The 23,832-nt window shown below is 41.6% G+C and overlaps 1 protein-coding gene across 1 annotated transcript; it reads right to left on the bottom strand.

Annotated features, from left to right (window-relative positions):
• Positions 1-1,260: 1,260 nt before the first annotated feature.
• TWSG1 (twisted gastrulation BMP signaling modulator 1) lies at positions 1,261-22,070 on the bottom strand. Its single transcript, XM_055417208.2, has 5 exons — positions 21,842-22,070; positions 20,237-20,393; positions 9,226-9,325; positions 5,709-5,975; positions 1,261-4,245 (listed from the first exon to the last, which is right to left on the bottom strand). Exons 2-5 carry the CDS (start codon positions 20,357-20,359, stop codon positions 4,064-4,066), a joined length of 672 nt encoding a protein of 223 aa, XP_055273183.1. The 5' UTR covers positions 20,360-20,393; positions 21,842-22,070; the 3' UTR covers positions 1,261-4,063.
• Between the last annotated feature and the right edge of the window lie 1,762 nt (positions 22,071-23,832).

Genomic DNA, 23,832 nt, shown 5'->3' with positions numbered 1-23,832 from the left:
CCTTCTGCAGCCTTCTCTGTGCTCTCTCCCCTCCCCTCAGCAGCATCACTAGGGGCAGGTGAGGCTTCTGGGAAACAAAAGTAGGAAGTCTGCCTGCCTGATTCCTCCTGGGCACCTCAGCCCTCTGGGGCACAGGAGCACTCAGGCCTGGCTCTCCGCCTGGAACTGGAGCCAGGATTCGGTGCTGATGACCACACAGGCAGTCTGGGGAGGCTCGCCCTGGCTTCAATGTGGAGCAGTGAGCTCCAGGGGAAGGAACCAGCAAGACACTGCAGGGGTGACTGAAGGGGTGGGGGTGGGGGTGGGGGAGGGAGACTGCCTTCAGGCAGAGGGGTGTCTCTGCACTCTCCAGCTTCCTGCATCAGTCCCAGCAGCACCAGGACTGGGGGCCCTTCTCTCATCTCTGCTCTTCGAGCTTTCATTTCAGAAGCCAGATGGCAGAGTTGTAGCTGCCTCTATCCTGCCAGCACAACTTCCAAATAAAAAGACGTGAAGTGAATTTATTTTTTGTAGGTTAGTAAAAACCTCTAAGAACTCAAGAGCTGCAACTCCTAACCAGCAGCTGCAGGCTTGTCTGTGGGCACTGTGGCCTGGAGCTGATGGGTCTTCGACAGCAGCCTGCTGCCTGGGGTCTGTCCCACCAACCTCTCAAATTCAGAGGTCCTCCTCCTGACTCCAACACCCCCTACATCAGCTCCTCACAACCGCCGGCCCTGGACACCGTCAGCAAAAGAACAGCTTTCTGGATCAAATGAATAACCTTTCCTGAAATTGACGGACCCCTCAGGTCCGTCACCCCTGATGTCAAGTAGGCGGGCAAGGGCAGCCTGCCCCCGGACCCTTCCCCCTCCACCAGGCTGTCACAACGCAGAGTCTGGGAAAAGCCCTGACCTCACTGCATGAGAAGCCTAGCGCGCTCAGCTTCAAGAGCCCTGCCTGTCGAGTCAGGGTGGGGCCAATAGGCCTCTATCCCCGGCTTTCTCAGTGCTCCTGCTGACCAACCCGTGGAAGTTCACATGAGGCTGTGTGGCTTCACAAGGCCCGCAGGGCAAGGAGAATCTATGCATTTAATTTCCAAGGTTTCCTCATGAAAAAGCAGAGAGCAAACTAGTGAAAGAGCCTTTGTTTCAACAGATCTGTTGGGACATCCAGAAAGAGGGCGACATGCCTCAGCTGACCCCTTAAACAATAACTGCACCAGCCAGAAATGGCAAACTTATTCTGGTTTGCCACGTTGACATTAACAAATAACACTGCACACTCATTTCAATTTTTTATTAAAATACTTTTTTGTTCATAGGGACAACCAAAGGAAAAAATACATAATTTTATATGTCATAGATCATGTAAAATACAATAAACATAAACTCTTGGGAAAGCAGAATAGATTTTAAAAATCTTCAATGAAGATTTCATTAAAAACAAACTTTAAATATGTGGCTTTTTATATTTACCTCACTTTCCAGAAGTTTTGGTTTCTTTTCTTTATTGTGATGCTATTCTATTAACAAAGTTATTCAAATATCCTAACATTTTATCAATTTTGCTTTCTGAAACTTTAGAAATCATATTTCTAAATAAATGACTCTCTTTTATAGCATCTATGTATCTTACTTCACTTGGCTTATCATTTGATTTGGTATTACTGTTGTGAGCACAGTCTTAGTAATAGTTAGATGTTATGGGGGAGCCAGAAAAGCACAGACATGTCTTACTAAAGGACAGAAACTTTTATGTATGACTTTTAGAACACCTACTGGTTTAAGATTTCATTTTTTTGGATCTAGTTATAAAAAAGGTAACAAAATGACTTTTGATTTTTTTTTAAACCAGAGCTTCAATATAGAAGTGAATTGTGCTTAGAATGATAATAGATAGTATAGATTATAGTAGAGCTATCAATTTCCCAAATGCTATACTTTTAATTTGGAAAACTATTGTTCAAAACCTAAAATACATTATAGAATTGGAAACAGAATTGTTTAGGTGAATGCTTTCTTTTAACTCCTTCATAAGTCAAACTGTTAAGTTAATTTGAATGTAAAACTTACCATTGTATTTAGGGATAATTTCTATTGGGAGAAATAGTGATAAGAAAAATCAGTTAAAACACAACATGGTTCAAGAAATTATTCTTCCAATAAGTGATATTATATTTTAAAGTTAGAGGTTAATAATGAACACCAAAAAAGGAAGATAAATGCAATTAAAAAAAAGCTTGCTGACATATTTATGGAAAATTAAGCATGTTGTCAATAAACACAAAAGCATTCCTCTATTCCTAAGTATAAATGACTCTGAAAAACAGTAAAGTGGAAATGAAGCAGCTGGCTGCAGATTTCTTTAAAATTTTCTCTCTTAAGTTCAAGAAAACCTTCGGTTTTATAGTTATTAGTGAAGAAAGGGAGCTAATGTTTGTTTTCAAGGCACTTGTAAAGAGAGGCATTCTAGGTAAAAGTCAGAAGACATCCCAATGTTTTCTCATTTGAAAAATACATCCATGAGCTAAATTTCAACTTTTTAAAGGGCTAAAGTACCTTGAGTGTTCATTAGAGTTATCTGAAAGAGAGAAAAGGTATCAAGTCTTTATATTTATGAAAGTTAATCATAATTATCACATATGATCTTGTAACTACTGTTCAGAAAATGAATACAAAAAGCATTATCTATTTTTATATACTAAAATATTTAGATATACAAAGAGGTATTCCTAGAAAGTTATTTATAATTCAAATATATACTATTTGAGAAATTAATAATTTTGTAAAGCTAAGAGTCTCTGAACATAAACATGTACGTTTCAGTTTCACCCTTGAAGATCAAGATTTTATTACCAAGAAGGGCACATACTATTTAAGCTTATCTTCATTGACACAATGTTCTGTAGTGTACATATTTAGAGTTAATGTCATCTTGAACAGAATTATCTGGGGGGGGCAGGCAGCAGTTCATACTCTTAACCTCCTACTGTGTGATTTCCTATGTTTAAGGAGAACACTTGCTTCAGATACAAACCTAAAGGAAAGGTTACAAAGTAACAAAATAATGAATGTAGACAGTTTTAAGTTTGTTTCTATTAGAATCTGGGCATTTTCAACCCTCCCTGTTCATACCTGGATTCTCTGCTCTGTCCCCTCCAACCACCCATCCACTGGAGGATGTGGCGCTAAGCCTGAGCGGGCTCATTCCCCCGTCCAGCGAGCACAGCGCTACCATCTCCATACAAGGGGTGCTGTGTCCCTGGAGTCCAGGTGGCAGTGGTTTCCCATTCCTGGAGCTCTTCACGCTGGTACCGTAAGTCAGAGAAAGCTCTCCCTTCCTGTTTACTGAGCCGTGCTCTTCACAAAGCCTCAGGTATGCCAGGCAATTCTTGTAAAGATGCTTCATATGACCCACACCAGCACTCTGGGTCTGGGTTGGAGGAGGAGAGACTCTCCCTGCAGCTTTGTCATATGTGGAGTGCAGGACTGAGTCAGAGCCAGAGTTCTACATTGTAAAATACAGTAAGGGTTTACCTTCAAAAACCAATGTAAAGAGGGTTCAAATCAAACTTTTATGGTGACCTTTTGGTGAAATCTCAGAATGATCTATATGAATATCTACCCTACGCACAGAACGGGTAAATAATACCAGGCACAGTGGAAAATGGCAAACAACTCTAAAAACTCAGTGTCCTAGGAGTAGCACAATGAAGAAATCATAACTCATTAACATGCTCTAAACCTTTGACACAAGAGGCTTCTGGAATGTGGCAGAAAACGACAGGAGGCTTTGTGTTAGAAGCCTCTCCCCTCTGCAGGCAATTCTCTGTGCACTTGCTCCTCACATGACCAAGGCTGCAGGTGTTTAGAAGAAAGGGCTCCCACCAGCAGCAGGCAGCAAGAGCAGTTAGAATCGGAAGTCAGCACAATCCTCGATTTGTCAGACTTTAAAAGTAACTCGGTCCAAACTCTTTACATCTTCTCAACCTGTTGCATTTGGATGCAACCAGTAGACATCACTGAATAGCTTTCCATATTATACCTCTGACAAAACTGCTTCTGTCTGTACATCTTCTCCCTCCTTAAAACATGCAGTTCATACATTTGACAGTTTTGCTACCATAGTCGATACACTCTGGACCGATGCACTCGCAGCAGGCATTATGGAACCAGCGATACTTGGAAGCACCCATGGACTCGCAGGATATTTTACACTGATGTATGGACATGCAGTCATCAAAGTAAACCACAGTACACATGTGTTCTGAAAAACCAAAGATTAAGTAAGGTTTCAGAGCAATGAGTAGGAAAAGCAGGAAATGCTTTAATACCTAGCTGAACACTACTAACAAGTTATTTATCTAAGCTCTCATGCTATGAGCCTGCCCAGGACGGTGGGTGAGGTGTGGGGAAAAGAACACATCTGTTAATCATATCGAGAAGGGAGTCTCCCACTCCAGCTCAGACACAGAGGGCTTCCTTCACTGCTTCCTCAAATTTCACTTTGACCTGGAAGATCATTGGGCACCTCCGATAAGGAGAGGATCCTGCAGCTAAAACAAGTTTGGGAAATACTGTTCTAAATTTATACTGAGAATTTACAATAAAATAAACAAGAAATTCAAAGGATGCAGTGTGGTTAGCAATGTGGTCAGCATTGGTTATTAGAAATTACCCTGGTTGGTGTCTCTAGTAATTAGCTTTGTGCTTATTATTAGTTCATGAATTTGAATAATCTTTGAGAAAAACTTATGAATTATTTAACATCTAGCACGTTGATTATCTGTATTTCAATAATGGGAAAGTGGTAGTAAGACACATTCGTACATTTCTGAAGTTTCCCAAGACCCAGAATTTGTCTTATAAAGCACTTTAACCTGAGGGCAATTACGGATTCTTACTCTTTATTAACAAAAACTAATCTGCTTTTACTGTTGAGGGCTGAAGTTCATACTACTTCAGATAGGTAGGCTTGTAACGGAGGGCACAAGAAAGGCAAACAAAAAAGCACAAATTATACTGCTTGTGTGTAACGCATCTCAGATTTTAAGAAATAGTACTCAAACCTGTCTTATCCTTCCACAGTGGACCTGTGTGGAGAGCTGCATTTGGAAACATCACAGACTTTATGAAAGTTACACCCCTCTTGCATTCCTAAGTTCAGGTATGACTTTGTTCACTAATACATGTTCTGAAACACGCTTCTCCAAGTCTTACATGTCACTCTCTCATTCCGTTTCCCTTCTCACCAACAACGCTCACTTGCAGAGCACTGGCTGGGGTCAGGCTACACCTGGAAGTCAGGTGTCTGTAACACCAGCTGGCTCATTACGAAACTGAGCTGATGGCCTGGCTTCATTCGTGACATCAATGCTATTACAGAAACCTGGGCTCCTAGGACACTCCAGATGTTACCTGATGATGAACAGCTCTGCATAAGGTAAGCAACCCTGTTGCTGTCTCATGAAAATAACAACGAAGTCTAATGCAAATAAAATTAGAACCAGGTTATCTCTTTTTCAGTGTAGCCTTTATCATCGAGAGTCTAAAGGAGTTGTGAGAACAACTCCTTGTTTACTCAGGGATGGGGTTATTAAAGTCCAGAACTTACTTAAGACTATACACACTCAAAACCAAAAAGTTGCTCTAAAAGAAGTTAAAACAGACTTCACAGACCACACAGAAAGCAAGGGGGGCAAGAGAGAAACAGTCGACTTTGGCAGTTACCTTTGTCACTAGAATACGGAGCGTGAACGTTGTTACTGGGAACAGACACGTTTTGGTGGTGGGGTTGGTTCACCGTTTCTAAAAATGAAACCAGGTTCTCGTGATGCGAGAGCTCTTCTGCAACAGGGAAGGAGACGATGTTCCAGTTCAGCTGGGTGTCTCCTTCTGTGAGTGCTCGGAAGAGGGAAGGGATGGGCTCGTGAAGCTCCTCCACTGTGCTCTTCGAAGTTGGTGGTGTGTCACTATAGTTTCGAGGATTACACATACCTGGTGGTGGCGGTGGGGAGATGGGAAGGAAGGCAAAGAGAAAAAAATTTCTTTTTGTCACTGATTGAAATGCCATGAGATATTATTAGGTAGTGCCTTGAAACCCAAGCTGCAAAATAGTAGTCAGGTGCCTTCTAATATTGTACACACTCTCCTAGCTTTTTGTCTAAGAGGGCCTAAAGGTAATGACAGCCTAGTAACATTGAGTACACCAAGGGCCCAGATCTTGTTTTCTAAATACCTATACTTGGCTAAGAGGAACAAAGCTCCTTGGGGAAAAGAGTGACTCCAGGGGTGGGTTAGGGAATGTCCGAAATGACCCTGGGACACCTTTCTGTGCCAGAAAGTAAGGAAGTGATTAATGAATGATGGGACATGCCAAAAGACACGGGAGGCAACCTGAAAAGGCTCCCATTGGCCAAACTGACAATTTTAACATTAAATAAATACTGACAATAATGGATTGCCACTCTATGAATAAAATAGGGATTTATGAGTCCTTATAAATAAATGAATTTAAAAATGGAGAAGGGAAAGTTCCTCCTTTTAGTCTTCTAGTCTATAGGAAACAGAGGACAGAGCAACAACTTAAATAACCACAAGAAGCTCTCAGTAAGATCCAGAAGGTGGCATATTTTCCACCAGAACTTTCTAGTTCCTTCATCAAGTCAATGGAATTTTAAAAGGTGATGAGGGGAGGTGGAACTTTTTTAGAATAAAAGAAACTAAAGAAACCTAACAATCAAATATACTAAGGGGACTCTGATGGATCTTGCCTTGACTAAAACAATAAACAACCCTTATGCAACTAGGGGAATCTGAACAGGACCGGGTGTTAGACATGAAGTACTGTTAAACATGTTGGCCACGGCACTGATGCTATGTGATGTAAGGAAACTCACTCTTTCCTGAGACGAACCAAAGCAATCTGGAGGAACAGCAGAACTACAGATTTACTTTCAAACAGTCCAAACAGACAAGGCAGGGACAGACGCACAGTCAGATGATGGACGGAGCAGGCATGGCTGCTGGCACTGGAGCCCATTGAACAGCACTTCACTGTGCTCTCCATTTCTGTGTATATTTGGGTAAATAAAAACAAAACAAACACACACATACCCAAAATAAAGCCTGCAGGTAGAGATCCAGGATCTAAACGCCACAGCATCTGAGGAGTATGTTGAACAGCAAAGATGAAATAAGCTATGGCAGTTCTTCTTAAGAGAAAATCAGAAAAGAGGAACAGATGCTCTTACACAAGGGTGCTGGGGGAGAAAGCTTGCCGGACAAAGTGCATGGTTCAAGTCCACAGTAGGAGACGGGACAGGAAGCCTGTCTGCCCTCTAATCTGGGTCCCCTAAGAAGTCTGGACCCCACCCACAGAAAGTATGTTTCCACTTAGAAGGGAGGAGCAGTCACAGGTCTGCAAAGGACACCAAGGGAGCCCGACTCGGAGGAGAGCTGCCTACAGCAAGGAGAGCACTGCTGCACAAAAAGAACTGGAATATCGAAGCTTCATGCTGGAAACAGCAGCTGAAGCTAAAACGAGAGCTGAAGCTATGTAATGAATTAACTCAAAGTTGAGAACCGGTCATTAAATCCTTAAAGTAAATAATATTTTGGAGGGGGCAACTAGCTAAGAAGCACACCAGTTACTTCTAAAATTGTAGAGATATGAACATGTATAATTAATCTTTCTCAGTGGAAGAACTCTTCCTAGAAAAAGCCAAATGTGTGTGTGATGGTTAAAAGACACACACACTCTCTCTCTCACACACATACACACACAACCTCTTTCTCTCACACACACACTCTCTCTCACTCACACAGTATTTTAGGTAATGATAAAAGTACATTCATGTATTTGGCCTCCATGTTTATGATAAATGCTTTTACATCTTTATCAGGGGTTAATACCATTGTCTCTTTTTTGCTTTCATTACACATACTAAATTAACTTATATTTAATGCCCTAAAACAATTCAAACTTCTTTTATTTCAGTTAACATCACACACACACATACAAAACTACACCCATCAAGGGCAGAGAATAAACTGTCCATTTTGGGAGGACAATGCAATAAGAACTCATTTATTTGACAGTCACAAAACACTGGCATGCCTTCTGTGTGCCAGACACTGTACCAGGGACTATCTTGCTGCTGCTGCTGCTAAGTCACTTCAGTCGTGTCCGACCCTGTGTGACCCCACAGACGGAAGCCCACCAGGCTCCCCCATTCCTGGGATTCTCCAGGCAAGAACACTGGAGTGGGTTGCCATTTCCTTCTCCAATGTGTGAAAATGAAAAGAGAAAGTGAAGTCGCTCAGTCGTGTCCGACCCTTAGTGACCCCATGGACTGCAGCCTACCAGGCTCCTCCATCCATGGGATTTTCTAGGCAGAGTACTGGAGTGGCTTGCCATTGCCTTCTCTGGGGACTATCTAGATACTGAGATATAGGGGCAGGAGAAGGCACATTGGCTGCAGCTGTCTCAGAACTCAGAACAGGGCAAAGAGAACAAGACACTGAAACATTAACTCCTCTTTGGGAGAGTCTGAGGGCTGAAATGTCACCGCTACAATCTCCCTCAGGCCCATGTCACCGTGGAACTTTGGGAAGGTTCAGGAGCAGAAGAGCTATTTTATCTATAAAACAAGAACTGCATGCCCCCTTACAAGGACAATCAGAAGAGGGCTCTTGGAAATTAAAAATGAAAGCCAATGGAATTCCCTGGTGGTTCAGTGATACAACTCTCCACTTCCACTGCAGGGGCCACAGGTTTGATCCCTGATCGGGGAAGTAAGATCCCTGCATGCCGCCCAGTGCAGCCAAAAGAAAAACCAACAAACAACTCTGCTCTCTGCCAAGACTGACCCACCCCCACCCCTGGCCCCCAGGCACCTATTCCTGACCTCTCTCATTTAAAATAATAAATAAATCTTAAAAGTAAAATAAAATTTGCATGACTTTAAAATACATATACATGTATAAACAGTATAAAAAAAATTTTTCCGCTTGTCCCTCCACTCTTATGTCAGAAGAATTTCTTCCCACACCTTTTCTATAAAAATACAAACACATATATATGTAAATACTATTCGATACAAGCAAATGCAATGATGTTCTATACACCTACAATATCTTATACACACCCTAGTCTATGCACATAAAATACATTTATACTATTTAAAGTCTCTTAAAGTCAAGGATTCTGTGATAGAAAATATTAAGAAACTTAACATAAACTTACCAACACAGTCACAGCACTCATCCCAGAGGGTCCCAAGACACAGCATGCACTCCTTACAGCAGGAGCAGTTTCCTTCTCCAGGGCGGCACTGGCAGAGCTCCTAGAAATGGAGAAGACGTTCAGACTTAAAATTCCAAATAGCTACATTTAAAACCACTACTTTTTTGCAGCAAAAAAGACTCCATAATATCTGCATTTATAGTAATTTACTCTTGGCACATTATTATTATTTTTTAACATCATTAACTATTTGTAGGAACATATCTACAAAGTAGATACTTAGAAATATCTACAAAGTAGATATTTAGACTTGGAATTAGATTCAAGTACTGGACATGGAACAACAGACCGGTTCCAAATAGGAAAAGGAGTACGTCAAGGCTGTATATTGTCACCTTGCTTATTTAACTTATATGCAGAGTACATCATGAGGAACGCTGGACTGGAAGAAGCACAAGCTGGAATCAAGATTGCTGGGAGAAATATCAATAACCTCAGATATGCAGATGACACTACCCTTACGGCAGAGAGTGAAGAGGAACTGAAAAGCCTCTTGATGAAAGTCAAAGAGGACAGTGAAAAGGTTGGCTTGAAGCTCAACATTCAGAAAACAAAGATCATGGCATCTGGTCCCATCACTTCATGGGAAATAGATGGAAAAACAGTGGAAACAGTGTCAGACTTTATTTTTTTGGGCTCTAAAATCACTGCAGATGCTGATTGCAGCCATGAAATTAAAAGACGCTTACTCCTTGGAAGGAAAGTTATGACCAACCTTGATAGTATATTAAAAAGCAGAGACATTACTTTGCCAACAAAGGTCCATCTAGTCAAGGCTATGGTTTTTCCCGTGGTCATGTATGGATGTGAGAGTTGGACTGTGAAGAAAGCTGATCGCCGAAGAATTGATGCTTTTGAACTGTGGTGTTGGAGAAGACTTGAGAGTCCCGTGTACTGCAAGGAGATCCAACCAGTCCATTCTAAAGGAGATCAATCCTGGGTGTTCATTGGAAGGACTGATGCTAAAGCTGAAACTGCACTACTTTGGCCACCTCATGTGACGAGCTGACTCACTGGAAAAGACTCTGATGCTGGGAATGGTTGGGGGCGGGAGGAGAAGGGGACGACAGAGAATGAGATGGCTGGATGGCATCACCGACTCTGTGGACATGAGTTTGAGTGAACTCCGGGAGTTGGTGATGGACAGGGAGGCCTGGCGTGCTGTGATTCATGGGGTCACGGAGAGTCGGACACGACTGAGCGAATGAACTGAACTGAACTACTTAGATCTCAGGAGATTTAGATTTTCTTTTGGACACATTCAGTGAATGCATTTTGGATCCTTTATCTTATTTTGAAACAAAATAAAGAGATTTTACTTCATAATCTATAACTTCATCTCCCATATGAACGCAACACACTCAGTACAAGAACAGAATCCACTTTCTAGCTATTAGATTCACTGTTAAATGCATGGCCAGTTGACTTGTAGTGGGAGCTGTGGTTCCTCAATATGTAAAGTGTAAATAACAGCATTTTTTAACAGCTATTTTCATTGATCTAAGCGTGCCTGGAGTGGCTGACTGTTTACAAAATGGGCAGCGATACTTCCCCTCCCCATGTCACCCTCTTTGCAGCTCTTCTGATCAAGAGACAAGGGTCTATTTCCAGACCTCTTGAATGGAAGTCATCTTGAAACTTGCTCTGATCAACAGAATTTTGTGGAAGTGATTTAGTGTCAGTTCTGAGTGTGGGCCTGAAGAGGACTGGGGTGTTTTCACTCCTTCTCTTAGAATTTTGCCCAGCTGCCATGTGAAGCCCCAGAGAGAGGCACATGGACAAGTCAGTCCATCTGAAGCCACCCCGGCTCAGCCATCCTCCAATCAACCAGCAGCTGACAACAGCCACAAGAATGAGCCCAGAAACCCACTCGGCTGATAAAGGCCCAAGATACTGATCCACAGAAAGAAAAGCAAAATAAATGGTTATTGTTTTAAGTCACAAAGCTTTGGGATGGTTTGCTACTGCACGAAACTAATTAACACCGCTTGCTTTGTACATGAAGCTTCAAGGTAATTCCTTTAGCCTCTCCTCTACCCCTCCTCTGGCCACCAGAGCCACTGCTAAACAAAGCCAACCTAAGGGAAACTCTGTGAACACATGGTTCACTTGGCTTTCTCCAGTTGGGGACATTATATATATATATATATAAACATAGCACAATATTCTTCCCTATTAATCTTACTATGTATCTAGACCATTAGAGTCAATCCATCATTCTTATATGACACAATTTTTTGCAAGATGATATTTCCAGTTTTAGTGAGAGGTAACTGACATACATCACTCACTATAACACTGACAAACATTAAACTTTCACATTTAAGGTGTACAGCATGATGGTTTGATTTACATTTATTGCGAAATGATCCCTGCAGTAGGTTTAGCTAACATCCATCATCTCATTTGGATAAAATGAAAAACAAAAGAGATTTCTCCTTATGATGAAAATTCTCAGGATCTACTCTCTTAACAGCTTTCCTGTATGTCATACAGCAGCAGTAACTACAGTTACCATGTGGGACATTACAGCCCTAAGACTTACTTTTAACTGTAAGTTGGTACCTGATCTTCCTCCAACTTCCCCTCCCAGTGATCCCACTTTTGGTAACCACAAATATGACCTCCTTTTCTATGAGTTTGTTGGGGTTTTTTGCACTTATTTCACTTAGCACAATGCCTTTAAGGTCCATCCATGTTGTTGCAAATGGTACGATTTCCTTATTTTTTATGGCTGAATAATATTCCACATCCCTGTGTGTGTATGCATATATATATATGCAAATACACACACACATACACACACACCCCACAACTTCTTTATCCATTTATTCATCAGAGGAAACTGAGGTTGTTTCCCTATCTTGGCAGTTGTATGTAATGCTGCTATGAACATGGGGGTGCACATACCTCTTGGAGTTGGGTTTTTGCTTCCTTTGAATATATCCCCAGATGTGGAATTGCTAGATCATGTGATGGTTCTATTTTTAATTTTTTGAGGAACCTCCAAAATGTTCTCAACAGTGGCTACACCAATTTACATTCCCATCAACAGAGCACAAAGTTCCCTTTTTGTCTGAAATTCTTCACCCCTTTCACAGCCTGTCCATGTTCCAGTACCAGCTTCAGAAAGATTATTATCTTCTACATCACTTTTACTTCAAAGTCGCCATCTTAACTAGAGAACCGGTTGTGCTGAGATGTGGGATTTCTGTGTGGACTGGCTATTTACTAGTTCACTAAACTCCCTGTGACCAACCCTGAGCACCACTCTGTAGGCTGAATGTAGGATCCCAACCAAACTGGATGTTCACAGAGCCGGAAAGAAAGCCTGACCTATTGCCACCACTTTTCTCCTGCCACCGCCTCCCGCAGAATTCCTAAGTGGGTTTTATGTAACATTAACAGGCACTGTGCTAAGAGTTTTACAAGCATTATGTTAAAGCTCATAAAGCCCTTATCAAGTTATTATTTATCTCTATTTTCATATAATGTTATGAATTTGTACATCATTCAATCTGGCTGAGATCTGACCCTGGTTCTGGATTGCTATTCCTGCTTTTAAAACATAAAGCTTATTAATATAAATAATAATATAAAGCTTCTCATTAATTTAGCATTTCAGTAATTATAGTTATTACTTTCTTAGAACAAGCCCATAATTAAACTTAGCTAACACTTCAGGTTGCCTAATCAAAGGCACTATTATATCTTTCACTCTCAGTACTTGAATACAATGACAAGTGCTACTGCCCAAGTTTAATCATTGTTTGTAAAGGTAAAATAAGTATCATTGGCATGAGCTGCAAGACCAGTGAGTTGGGATTTAATACCTAATTCTGTTTTTGCTTCAGCCAGTTAATGATCACATCACTGCCTCCTTGGTCTGCAAGTCTCAGGGAAAGTGTGGGTGCTGCTCCTGGTCCAGATGAAATGCTGGAGGGGGTGGGTCAGCAACCCAATTGGGCTCCAGTGTCCTTCTTTCTGCCTCAGGGCTGCTCCAGCCCCAAGGCCTCCGTGAGCCGGAGCCAGGGGGACATTCATCTCCACCTCTAGCAAAGTACCACGCTAAGTGTTCAAAGTACCACGCTAAGTGTTCAAAGTACCACGCATGGTGATCACACAGTTCAATATATTTACAGTGGAAAAAACTGAAACCTTACACTAAATAGAAAACAGAAATTTTAACGTTTCAGCTATCCTACATTGACCAGCACAAGTATTTAGAGATAATTTGGCAATCTGCTTCAAAAGCCTCTATGAAATGAAAATATGGCAGGATGAAAAGTTGTGGGAAGAGTCTAATCATTTAAAATGTATTTTTACTATGTTAGTATCAGTAAAAATCTTGAATATTACAAAGAATTTCAATTTTTTCATGCCAAAAGATAGATTTCATATGATTATTCAATCTTTAGTGGAAAATCTTATTCTCTGTATGACTAAGGTGCTGGTGAGATCTTAATCCTCTATGCAAAATAAATTGGGGGGCATTATTCATCTAAGACTAAGCCAAGACTTACAGTTTCATTTTATAAACTCTTTATGAAAGACTTCATTTTATAAACTTCCATACTTCCAGGTCAGAGATGGAAACTGGTCACTCGAGTGAAATTTTTATTTATATTCTGATGTAAAATCACTGGTAAATATCTGAGAGATTTGTTAGCACCACTGTTAAAACAGAGAAATATCATCACTGGAAACAGCATTAGAGTCTAGTGGACAGCAAACGACTTGGATTTACAGGGTCTGGATTCAAGTCCTGGCCTGCAAATGGCAGCATGTCACACCAAGTCTCAGTTTCTCAGATGCTTTGTGATCCAGCAGTCCCACTCCTAGGTATTTACACAACAGAAATGAAAACATACATCCACACAAAGACCTATACATGCAAGTAAATAACTTCATTCATCATCACCCCAAACTAGAAACAATCTGTGTCCATCAGCAAGTGCATGGGTAAAGAAATTCACACAACAGAACATCACTCAGCAAGACCAAGAAAGGACTCCCTGACACACACAGCTGCACGGTCAATCTCAGAAGCACTCTGTCAACTGAAAGAAGCCAGTAGGCACAAAAGGGAACACACTGTACGAGCCTGTTAGCAGACATTCTGGAAAAGGTGAAATTACAGGAACAAAAATGAACCAGTGGTGGAATGGTACTGAGGATGGGGAGGAGGTTAGTCTTGACTCCCTGGGCACGAAGGGACTTTTAAGGGTGATGAAAATATTCCCTATCTCAACTGCTGTAGTGGTTACATGAGCATATGTGACCAATCTTACCCCAAAAAAGCTTTGGGAGACTAAGAAATACCTCATCTCATCTTTGAAGGACCAGTAGAGTACACTGAGGCCCATAAATTTATTAAGAAATCTGACCTGAAAAGTATAAAGCATTATATAAACGTAAATTGGTATTTAAAAAAGTAATGCAGAAGATAGTTCTGAAAATATATTTCTCTAATTTCAAACTAAATTTCTCTAACATATATTTTTTAGAAAAACAAAGAAACATAAAACAATGCTGGTGAAAAATGCAGAATGTGAAAGTTGTATTGATATACAATAACCTTTATTCTATATTTAAGTGTTAAAAATCATCTAAACATAGAATAAAAAGGACTGTATCAAATATTAAGAGTAGTCAGTATTTAGATTCTAAACAGGACTATAAATTGCTTCCTTTCCTTTTTCTGCTTCTATATGTTTTGTGGCGTCCCTTTGAGAACATAATATTTTTATCAAGGCAAATAAATTTAAATTTAGGTAGTAGGACTTCTTAAGATACAGCTTAATTGTGTACAGTACAATAAAAAAAATAAGACACTCAAAAACATAAGCTGAGGTCCTTAAATATTAAACTAAACAAACCATAACTATTTTTAATATCATGACCTAAAACCCCCAGGAATGTAAGAACAAAGATAATTACGAAAATGAACATTGTGGGAACATCAGTAACCAACAAGGTATCAGCCTGTACCTGTGGTGACACAATTTTCACAGCCCTTACTTAGGTCAAATGAGTGTTTAAAAACCAAATATAAACAACACATCTTCAAATAATTAACCTTCATTTGAAAGAATAAATATAATTATGCTAGTTACAACAAATCTGCTTTGACATACGAATACTCTTTAAGGAGGACATAAGACAGACTTTCAAACTTCGGGCAGAAATATCTAACCCAAATCTTATCAACATGTTTAAATTCTAATTGGCAAACTTTTTTTTTTTTAATTGGCAAACTTTTGCCTTGAAAATAATATAAACTTAAATGAAATACTACTAACATTACGAAAACAGAATTTATCCTTTCGGTTAAATAGATCAGCATACAAGTTCATGTATACACATGAACTACCAAAATATATTAAATTACACCCATTTTTTATATAAACCTCATAACAAAACTTTAATCCTACTTCAAAAGTACCCCAAAGCACTTCTTTAAAATCATCCAGATGAGGTGAAGTGGGAGGAGGTGGAGAAGAGACTGGATTGGCCATATGCTGACCACTGCTGAAGCTGAGTGATGGGTGAATGGGGAGTTATTTTACTATTCTCCCTATGAACATTACATTTAAAAACTTCCAAGTGTCCTGATAAAATCCTCATCTTTGGGGTGGTTTTTTTTTTGGCCCTACCATGCAGCATGTAGGGAAGCACGAAGTCTTAACCACTGGACTGCCAGGGAAGTCCCCCGCAACTTTGCTTTGAAGGGAAACGATGACTTATTCTTCCCTTAAATTACATTAGGTCTGACTTATTACTTCTGGATATTAATTTCAAAGATTTTCAGGAGGCGTTCCCTGAAGCAAAACAGGACAAAAATAAGTCAGAGTCACAACTTTTAAAGACAGGGAAATAGGAAAAATAGAGGGAAAACATAGTAATGTTCATAAAAGGAAAGAAACATTGCATATTATACACCAAATATTACTACTCCAGTAATAAAGCAAGATAACTGTAGCAAAAAACTAACATGGAATTTAATTAGCACAATTTGATTAAGGAATTTGATTATGGCACAAGGGAGAGGAAGTTACCCTGATGTTACCTGAACTATTTACAATTTTAACTTGAAATACATTTTAAAAAGCTAGAATTATTAGTGAGAAACTACTTTGAAATTTCAACTTATTTCAGATAATCTAAGATTTATTGTGTACTTAAATCACTTTTTAGAATAAAAAAAACAGACTGCTGATTTAGTTCATAAAGGTGCAAAATAAATATTCAGACAACTGGCAAAGTGCTAAAAGAATGCATCAGCGATCTCTGAACCCAAGTTTGAATAGCTTCATGAAATATAATGTTTATATCATCCTAAATATAACCATAAATATTAGCTAAAAATACAAGTCAATAAGGGGTTTTTCAGTTCTTAATACAAAAAGGGTCTGGAGATTTCAGCGGTAGAAGCATAATATTGATCCAAATTTGAAGTATTCTTTTCAAAGAGGTAGAAGAAAAAAAACAGGAAAGATTTTGTTAAAAAGCAAAATCTTGTATTACCATTTTTCCCCTAAAAGAGGACAGCTCAACCACTCGTTATATGAGCAAAGAAATACACCAAGATGACAATATTGCTTTCCTGATGTTAAAATTAGATTTCTCTCCTGTCAGCACAAAATAAATACACAGGGACCACCCTTCTACGCAACTTGTAGGAGGGGTTGGAATGACTATGTTGGTAAAACACATTTACACAACTCTGAGCTTCCAGGGAAAATGTTTTATATTTAGTTATTTCATGAGTTGCCGAGGGCTCAAACATAAACAAATGTTCTAACTTATCCTCACAGTACATCATTTCAACACTACAGATGTTGTTCAAACCAAACCAAAAGAACAAAAAGCAAAGCTAAATGCCCTCTTAGGAGGGAAGTTTCTTCTACAGCATGGCCTTCCTTAAAGTTCTTATCTCTCATCTGTTTCTGTGCATGTTTTTCTGCAAGTTTAAGGAGAAAAGCTATCATTGCCATCTAAAATGTCAATGTGCCTTGATCTATGTTGAGTGGAAATGTGGAATTTTAATAACTCAGTATATGTGATGGTAAACAAAGCCCCAGCAATTCCTCACCTTCTCAGGGCCGTCAACCACTCTAAGAACCTCCTGAACGCTAGGGACTCTTTTCCTAGAAAACTGTACATATGCAAATTTGAATATAATTCTGGGGATCCCCTTTAAGAGAAGCATTTAGGAGGCCCAAAGACCCCAGCTGACAATTCTTAACACGTGAAAGGTCAATAGCCAATCTATTCCTCAAGTGAAGAGAATAGGAATAGAAGAGGGTATTAAAGTTCAAGTTTCTACCTGACCAATCAGATTACCCTCCACACAAGGGCAAAAAAGACAAGAACCAGGTATCTACTAATCAACTACCACCCCAAACACAGCACAAACATCAGCCATTCAAAGCAAATAAACCAAAAACTTCGCTTCAGGAAAATGATCAGCCTAAGAGCAAAGAACACACTCCAGCATCAAGGACTTCTCTGACCCTCAACCGATACCCTCCCGTCTATGTATGCCAGCCCTGCCACAAACAGTCTGGCCATTCAGGCTTTTACGCTTCATTCTTAACTATAAAAGACATCAAAGGAATATTGTACATTTGAGGAAAGCCTCCTGAATGAAATAAATATACACTGAAAGAAAAAAATCATCTTGGAAGAAAGAGAAACCTAGGTAACAGAATGGGGTGGGGGGGAGGGGAGAGACATATCTCCATCTCCATCAATAAAACTTCTAGTAATTCTCAGAGATATCTGAGAAAATGGCATGTTCAATACAAGTAAAAGTGTTAATATGAAAAATTACCAGGTAGAAAATAGGTTATTGCTAAAATTTTAAAATTCAATAGAAAAGGTTTTAAGAAAATCCTCAATACTCAAGGCCTCTATCATTTTAACCTTACATACTGTGCCACTATGCACTTCCAAGGGCTATCTCCACTATTGCAGGAAAGGAGTAGACGATTCCTGATCTGAAGGCCCAAGAATCAGAAACGCTCACACGAGTGAAACTGTGGTTTGTTGTTGTTTTTTTTTTAAAGAGTCCTATGTTCTTCCAATGAGTTTACCAGAATCACCATTTACTAGGAGAAGCTGCACCTGATTTTCTAGTTTTTACATATTTTTTTTAACCTACTTTTGGAAGCATTTTGTATTACAGATTTTTTAAATTAAATAGCAAAACAAAAATAAGAGTGTTTATTGACAGTAACCAAAAGCTTTCTTCTTTAAATACTGCCTTACTAAGCAGGGTCTTTAAATAAAATCCAATTTTTAATTAGCTGAATAATTGAAATCATAGTCTTGGAGAGTCAAAAATAATTTGAGATTTATGTAAATTTCCACCTAAACATGAATATAGCAATTATTATGAGACTATTTCTAATAGTGAATAATGAAGCTACATTGAAACAATGTGGGAAGTGGCCGGGATTCCCCTATAACCAGAGCACAAAGCTGGACTTCATGAGAAGACTACAAAATTTTCAGCCACTGTTAAGTCGGTGTGTCAAATCAAAACTTCCAGGTATAAAACGACATGATATTCAAGAATTATCGTTAATTTTTAAATTGCTGATAGCTGTGTTCAAAAGTTCTTATCTTTCAGAGATAGACATTAGAATTTGATAAAATAATGTCAGGGGTCTGCTTGACAGTATCCGAGATGGGGACACTAACAGTGCAGGGGAACAGAGATGAGGCAAGGGAAGCCCTGGCTTAATGACTGCTGTAACTGCTGATGGTTACCTGTTTTTCATTATACTCTTCTCTCTTCTATTTAAAAACATCCAGAGTTTAAAAAAAAAAAAGAACAACCAACTAGCCAGCCTCTCTAGTTAAGTTTTGGTTTAAAATGCAAAGTGAGGGTACATGGAGTATGAGATAGTGGTAACCACACTCTCAGAGAAAGGCCAGGCTTCCCAGAATGTTAACTATTAATGAGCACCAAAACGTCACAAATCAGCACAGAATACCTCTCATCTACAAATCTCATTATCACCTCTAGTACATATGCACAAGCACTCTCACATCAGGAGTACAGGCAAGAGTTGGCTGAGTCATACTTCATACAGAATTCAAATATATGTAGTTTCAGCAGTGCACTGAATTTCTTAGCCAACAGCTAGAACAGAGGTTAATTAATACAGACCCAAGACTGCCGATGGTCTAACAGGATGGGAAAAGGGAGAACAGCTATATAAGACATGAAGTTCACCACTAATTAACCCAACTTTATGGACAGTAACAATCAGTATGCATATGCAAAGGCCAGAGCCTTCGTGTTCAGACACAGGACACGTTCCACAGCCACTTATTAGCTCTATGAACTAAACCAATCACTTAACCCCACTTTTCTCTTCAGAAAGCCTTGCCTTGATGGCCGAGAGAGATCACTGTCCAGTATCTTGAAAGCAGATTCTCCCAATGCTTGGCAACCTTGAGAAACCTTAACCCCAAACCACCCAGCTCAGCTGCTCCTAGGTTCCCAACCCTCAGGAACTGTGTAAATAATAAATGTTTACTGCATTAAGCTACTCTGTTTGAGGTAACTTGTTACACAGAACAGACAATTAGTACATTATATTTAGAGAACAGTCTGTCTATGATTTGACTAGCTAAATTTTTTTTTCTAAATATAGTAAGTGAGCCTTTTTGCTATGTAAACTAGATTGTACAATAGAACCCTTTAATTCACCTGAATAGATAGCCCATCACCTTGTAACGGCCTAGTCACAAAGCTGGATATTATTTCCTGTACTGAACTCCTTGAGTCTGAGTTTGCTTGTGAAGTATGGGGGCAAAAGCCCAGACTAGTGTTACGATTCTTACACAGTATTACATAGGTGCTCTGTGTATCTGCATTCTGTATCTGCTTTACAATAAGTTCTAATATTGGTGAAGAGAGTACTCTCAGTCCTACCTGAATGAGGCATTTGCTCACATCGCTGGCACAGAGTGCTTTGTTACAGCTCAGTGACACAGGGACCCGTGTCAGGAACACCAGGATGGTGAGAGTAAGCATAACAATGGAGGGTGCCTTCATGATTCTTCAGCGACAGTCAGTAACTCCCAGGAAGCTAAACAAACAAAAAAACAAACGAAAAACTTTAATTCAAAGGCAAGTGCTACGGTAAAAGCAAATACAAAAATGAAAAACAAGTAAATAAACCAAGACTCATTGTGTGTGTTAGGACTCCTGAGTGATCGTTTATAAAGATTATTCTCAAAAAAAGATTAGTTATACACTCAAAAAATAAAAAGTTACAATTTTATATAGTAACATCTTGTTAGCCATCTTCAAAGGTATAGAATTCTGAAATTCCTAAGATTACCCAGAAATGGTGACTGTGAAAAGTTAAAGCAAATAAGTCGTTTCAGTACTACACCATTACTATTCAGCTTTAGTTTCAGGCCTACTATTCAACTTTAAGCCAGTCAAAGAACCCCAAAACTATTAATATTGCATTATAATTTTTTTAAAACATTTAATGATATTTTAACTCCCACAATTAAAATAAAATTTAAAAATGCAAAATAGTCTAGTGGTTACTTATTACTACCTCATTTTGTCTCAACATAATTAGCTAGAATAAAGCAGCTCAACGGAAGGAGGGGGCAGTTGTTCCTGAAATACTTTAGCGATTAACAAAGGGAAGAGTAAATTATTGACTGCATTAAGAACTCTGATTTATCAAAATGTGATCATATTCTTTTACTTCTCTATCTTAGCTACCAGAGATTCTTCAAAGTTACTGAAAAAGATGTTACAGTCCAAAACGAGAAAAAGACCAGCACAAATTTTGACGGTGGTAAAAACAACCAACACGGTCATTAAATTTTCAAAAAGGAGAAGATAAAACTTCCTAGGGCTTAAAACACACACTCAAAATGGAATCAATGAAATAAACAGGTGAGGTAAGACGAATAAAAGGTACATTTATGGGCCTTTCAGATCGCTGTAAACCAAGTGTGAGGAAGAACAATAAAGCAAAACCACATAAGGTGGAGAGAGAACCGGGGCTCTGTGCCCGGGCGGCTCGGTTTTGGACGAGAAAGCCCGGGGACGGGGCCAAGGCGGGGCCCCTCCAGGACCGTCGGACCCACCGCCCGCTGCGCTGAACCCGGAGCCGCCGGCCCGTACTCGTGGCGGCCCAAGAAGGCGTCGGAAAATGGAAGCTTCCTGAGCTAGTTTTCAGCCACAACCATTGAACGCGGGGTATGTCCCCACCTCACGGCTGCCCCCGCGCCCCTCCCCGAGCCGCCCCTAGCGGGCGTCCAGGTGAAGGAGGCGCCGAGAGGCAGGTAGCCGGCTCCTCAGCCGGGGCCCCGGGAACAAAGCGCCGCGGCCCGGCTGGCGGCGCTGACAGCGGCCCCGGAGGCCCGCGAGGAGCGACGCCCCGCGCCCGGCCCGTCTTGTCCCCCGCAGGCCGCCCAGGCCGCGCGGGCCCCGTCTCCTCCCGCCGCGCCGGCCCAGCCGCGGCCTCCAGACCCCGAGCAGCGCCTCCGCCCGCCCCGCGCCGCTCACCGTGCGCAGCGAGCTCGCCGGGCCCCAGTTCCGCGCGGGTCGGCCCAGCGGGCGCGCCGCGGGCTCCGGAGGGAGGCAGGCCGCGCCTCCACGCCGTCCTCCGCGCGGCGCCCGCAAACCTCCGCACCGAGAAAGGCAGAGACCGGCCAGGCGCCCCCTCGCCCCGCACCCCGCTTCCCTCCGCCCCCGCGGCTCCCGCCCCGGCCGCCGCCAGCTCCCGCCAGGAGGCGTCTCTCACTCCCCGCCGCGCTCCTGTCAGTGCGCGGCCCGGCTCCGCCCCCCGACTAGGCCCCGCCCCCGCCCGCGGGCCCAGCGCGCCTGCGGTCCCGCCCCGCTAGGGCTCCGCCCGGCGGAGGCCACACCCCCGACCGGGTACAGCCGCCCGGCCCACGCGCTCTGTCCTTTCTCCCTCTTCTCTGTCAGCGTCTCCGGCCCCTGCCTGGCAGCTTCTCGTTCCCACAGACCCTGCTGTCCGGCTCTTGCTCCAGGCTCGACTTGCCCTGGTCCCGGAGCTGGGACGTGATGTGTACGAGCTCCTCGAGCCCTCACGGCCATCCTGGGAGGGTGCTGGTCTCCACCTGGTTATGGGGATGCCCAGTTGATCGAGGCAACTCGCCGGTACCCAGTGCAGCTGACACCTGAGCCCAAGGTTGACGTCAGAGGGAGGATTTATAAAAAACGCAGGCTTTTGGGGTCTGCCCTCACCTAGTGAATAAGGGTCTCCAAGAGTAGAGCCTTCAGTGCACTATGGATGCTGCACCCTTGGAGGGCCCCTGGCCCTGTGCTCAGCGCCGGAAGAGGGCAGGGGGCCTCGTGGTGCTGGTCCCGAGGGTGGTTGGCCAGGGAAGAGTGAAACCGTTTGGTGTCGTTCCAGGGCTCCGAAGGGCTCAGGTACACAATTCTTTACCTCTCTTCGCAGAAGGCATTCAGCGAAGAGGCAAAGTGATAAATAAGAAGTGTTTTATTACACTAGGACGCTTGTAAGGCTTACAAAAGAGTGGGCAAAGGGGTGTCACATCCCTAGGCCATAGTTTTATAATCAAAGAAAAAGTGGGGAGAGGAAGAAGAACTTCTTTGTCTTTCTTGAGTAGACATCATGCTTCCATCATCAGTTCCTCCTTCAGGTTGGACAGGGGAGTTTTATCAAGCTAGGTCCACAAATTACTGTTTTTTATGTGTGCAGAGAGCATGTCTGAGGGGTCATTAACTTACTGAGCTCATTGGGCAGGATGTGGGGCTCATTCCACCAGTGTTTTATTGCTTGGGGGTCACGTCCCATGGTTTTGTTGCTAAGCAGGCCTGCTTGTTTTTGTGGTTATGCAAACCTGCTTTCTTGAGTAAACATTAAATTACAGGGGTCTCCCATATTTTTCTATCTACAATCCCCTAGAGTTGACTCACTGGAAAAGACTCTGATGCTGGGAGGGACTGGGGGCAGGAGGAGAAGGGGACGACAGAGGATGAGACGGCTGGATGGCATCACCGACTCGACAGACATGAGTCTGAGTGAACTCCGGGAGTTGGTGATGGACAGGGAGGTCTGGCGTGCTGTGATTCATGGGGTCGCAAAGAGTCGGACATGACTGAGCGACTGAACTGAACTGAGTGGGAGAGACTACACCAAAGCTTTTGACTGTGTGGATCACAACAAACTGTGGAAAATTCTTCAACAGATGGGAAAACCAGACCACCTTACTTGCCTCCCGAGAAATCTGTATGCGGGTCAAGAAGCAATAGTTAGAACTGGACATGGAACAACAGACTGGTTCCAAATTGGGAAAGGAGTACATCAAGGTTGTATATTGTCACCCTGCTTATTTAACTTATATGCAGAGTACATCATGCGAAAACAGGACTGGATGAAACACAAGCTGGAATCAAGATTGCTGGGAGAAATATCAATAACTTCAGATATGCAGATAACACCACCCTTATGGCAGAAAGAGAAGAACAACTAGAGAGCCTCTTGGTGAAAGTGAAAGAGGAGAGTG

The sequence above is a fragment of the Moschus berezovskii genome, chromosome 28 (assembly GCF_049115385.1).
Source record: "Moschus berezovskii isolate FMDL1 chromosome 28, NW_MosBer_1.0, whole genome shotgun sequence".
NCBI lineage: Eukaryota > Metazoa > Chordata > Mammalia > Artiodactyla > Moschidae > Moschus > Moschus berezovskii.
This window is presented reverse-complemented; position numbering and strand designations above follow the sequence as displayed.

Excerpts from the sequence above, each read along its gene's own strand:
- TWSG1 (XM_055417208.2), bottom strand. The coding sequence starts at position 20,359 with ATGAAGGCACCCTCCATTGTTATGCTTACTCTCACCATCCTGGTGTTC. Across the intron at positions 9,326-20,236 it reads TGAGCAAATGCCTCATTCAG|GAGCTCTGCCAGTGCCGCCC; the intron begins GTAGGACTGAGA and ends CTCCATTTCTAG. Across the intron at positions 5,976-9,225 it reads TGAGTGCTGTGACTGTGTTG|GTATGTGTAATCCTCGAAAC; the intron begins GTAAGTTTATGT and ends CGCCACCACCAG.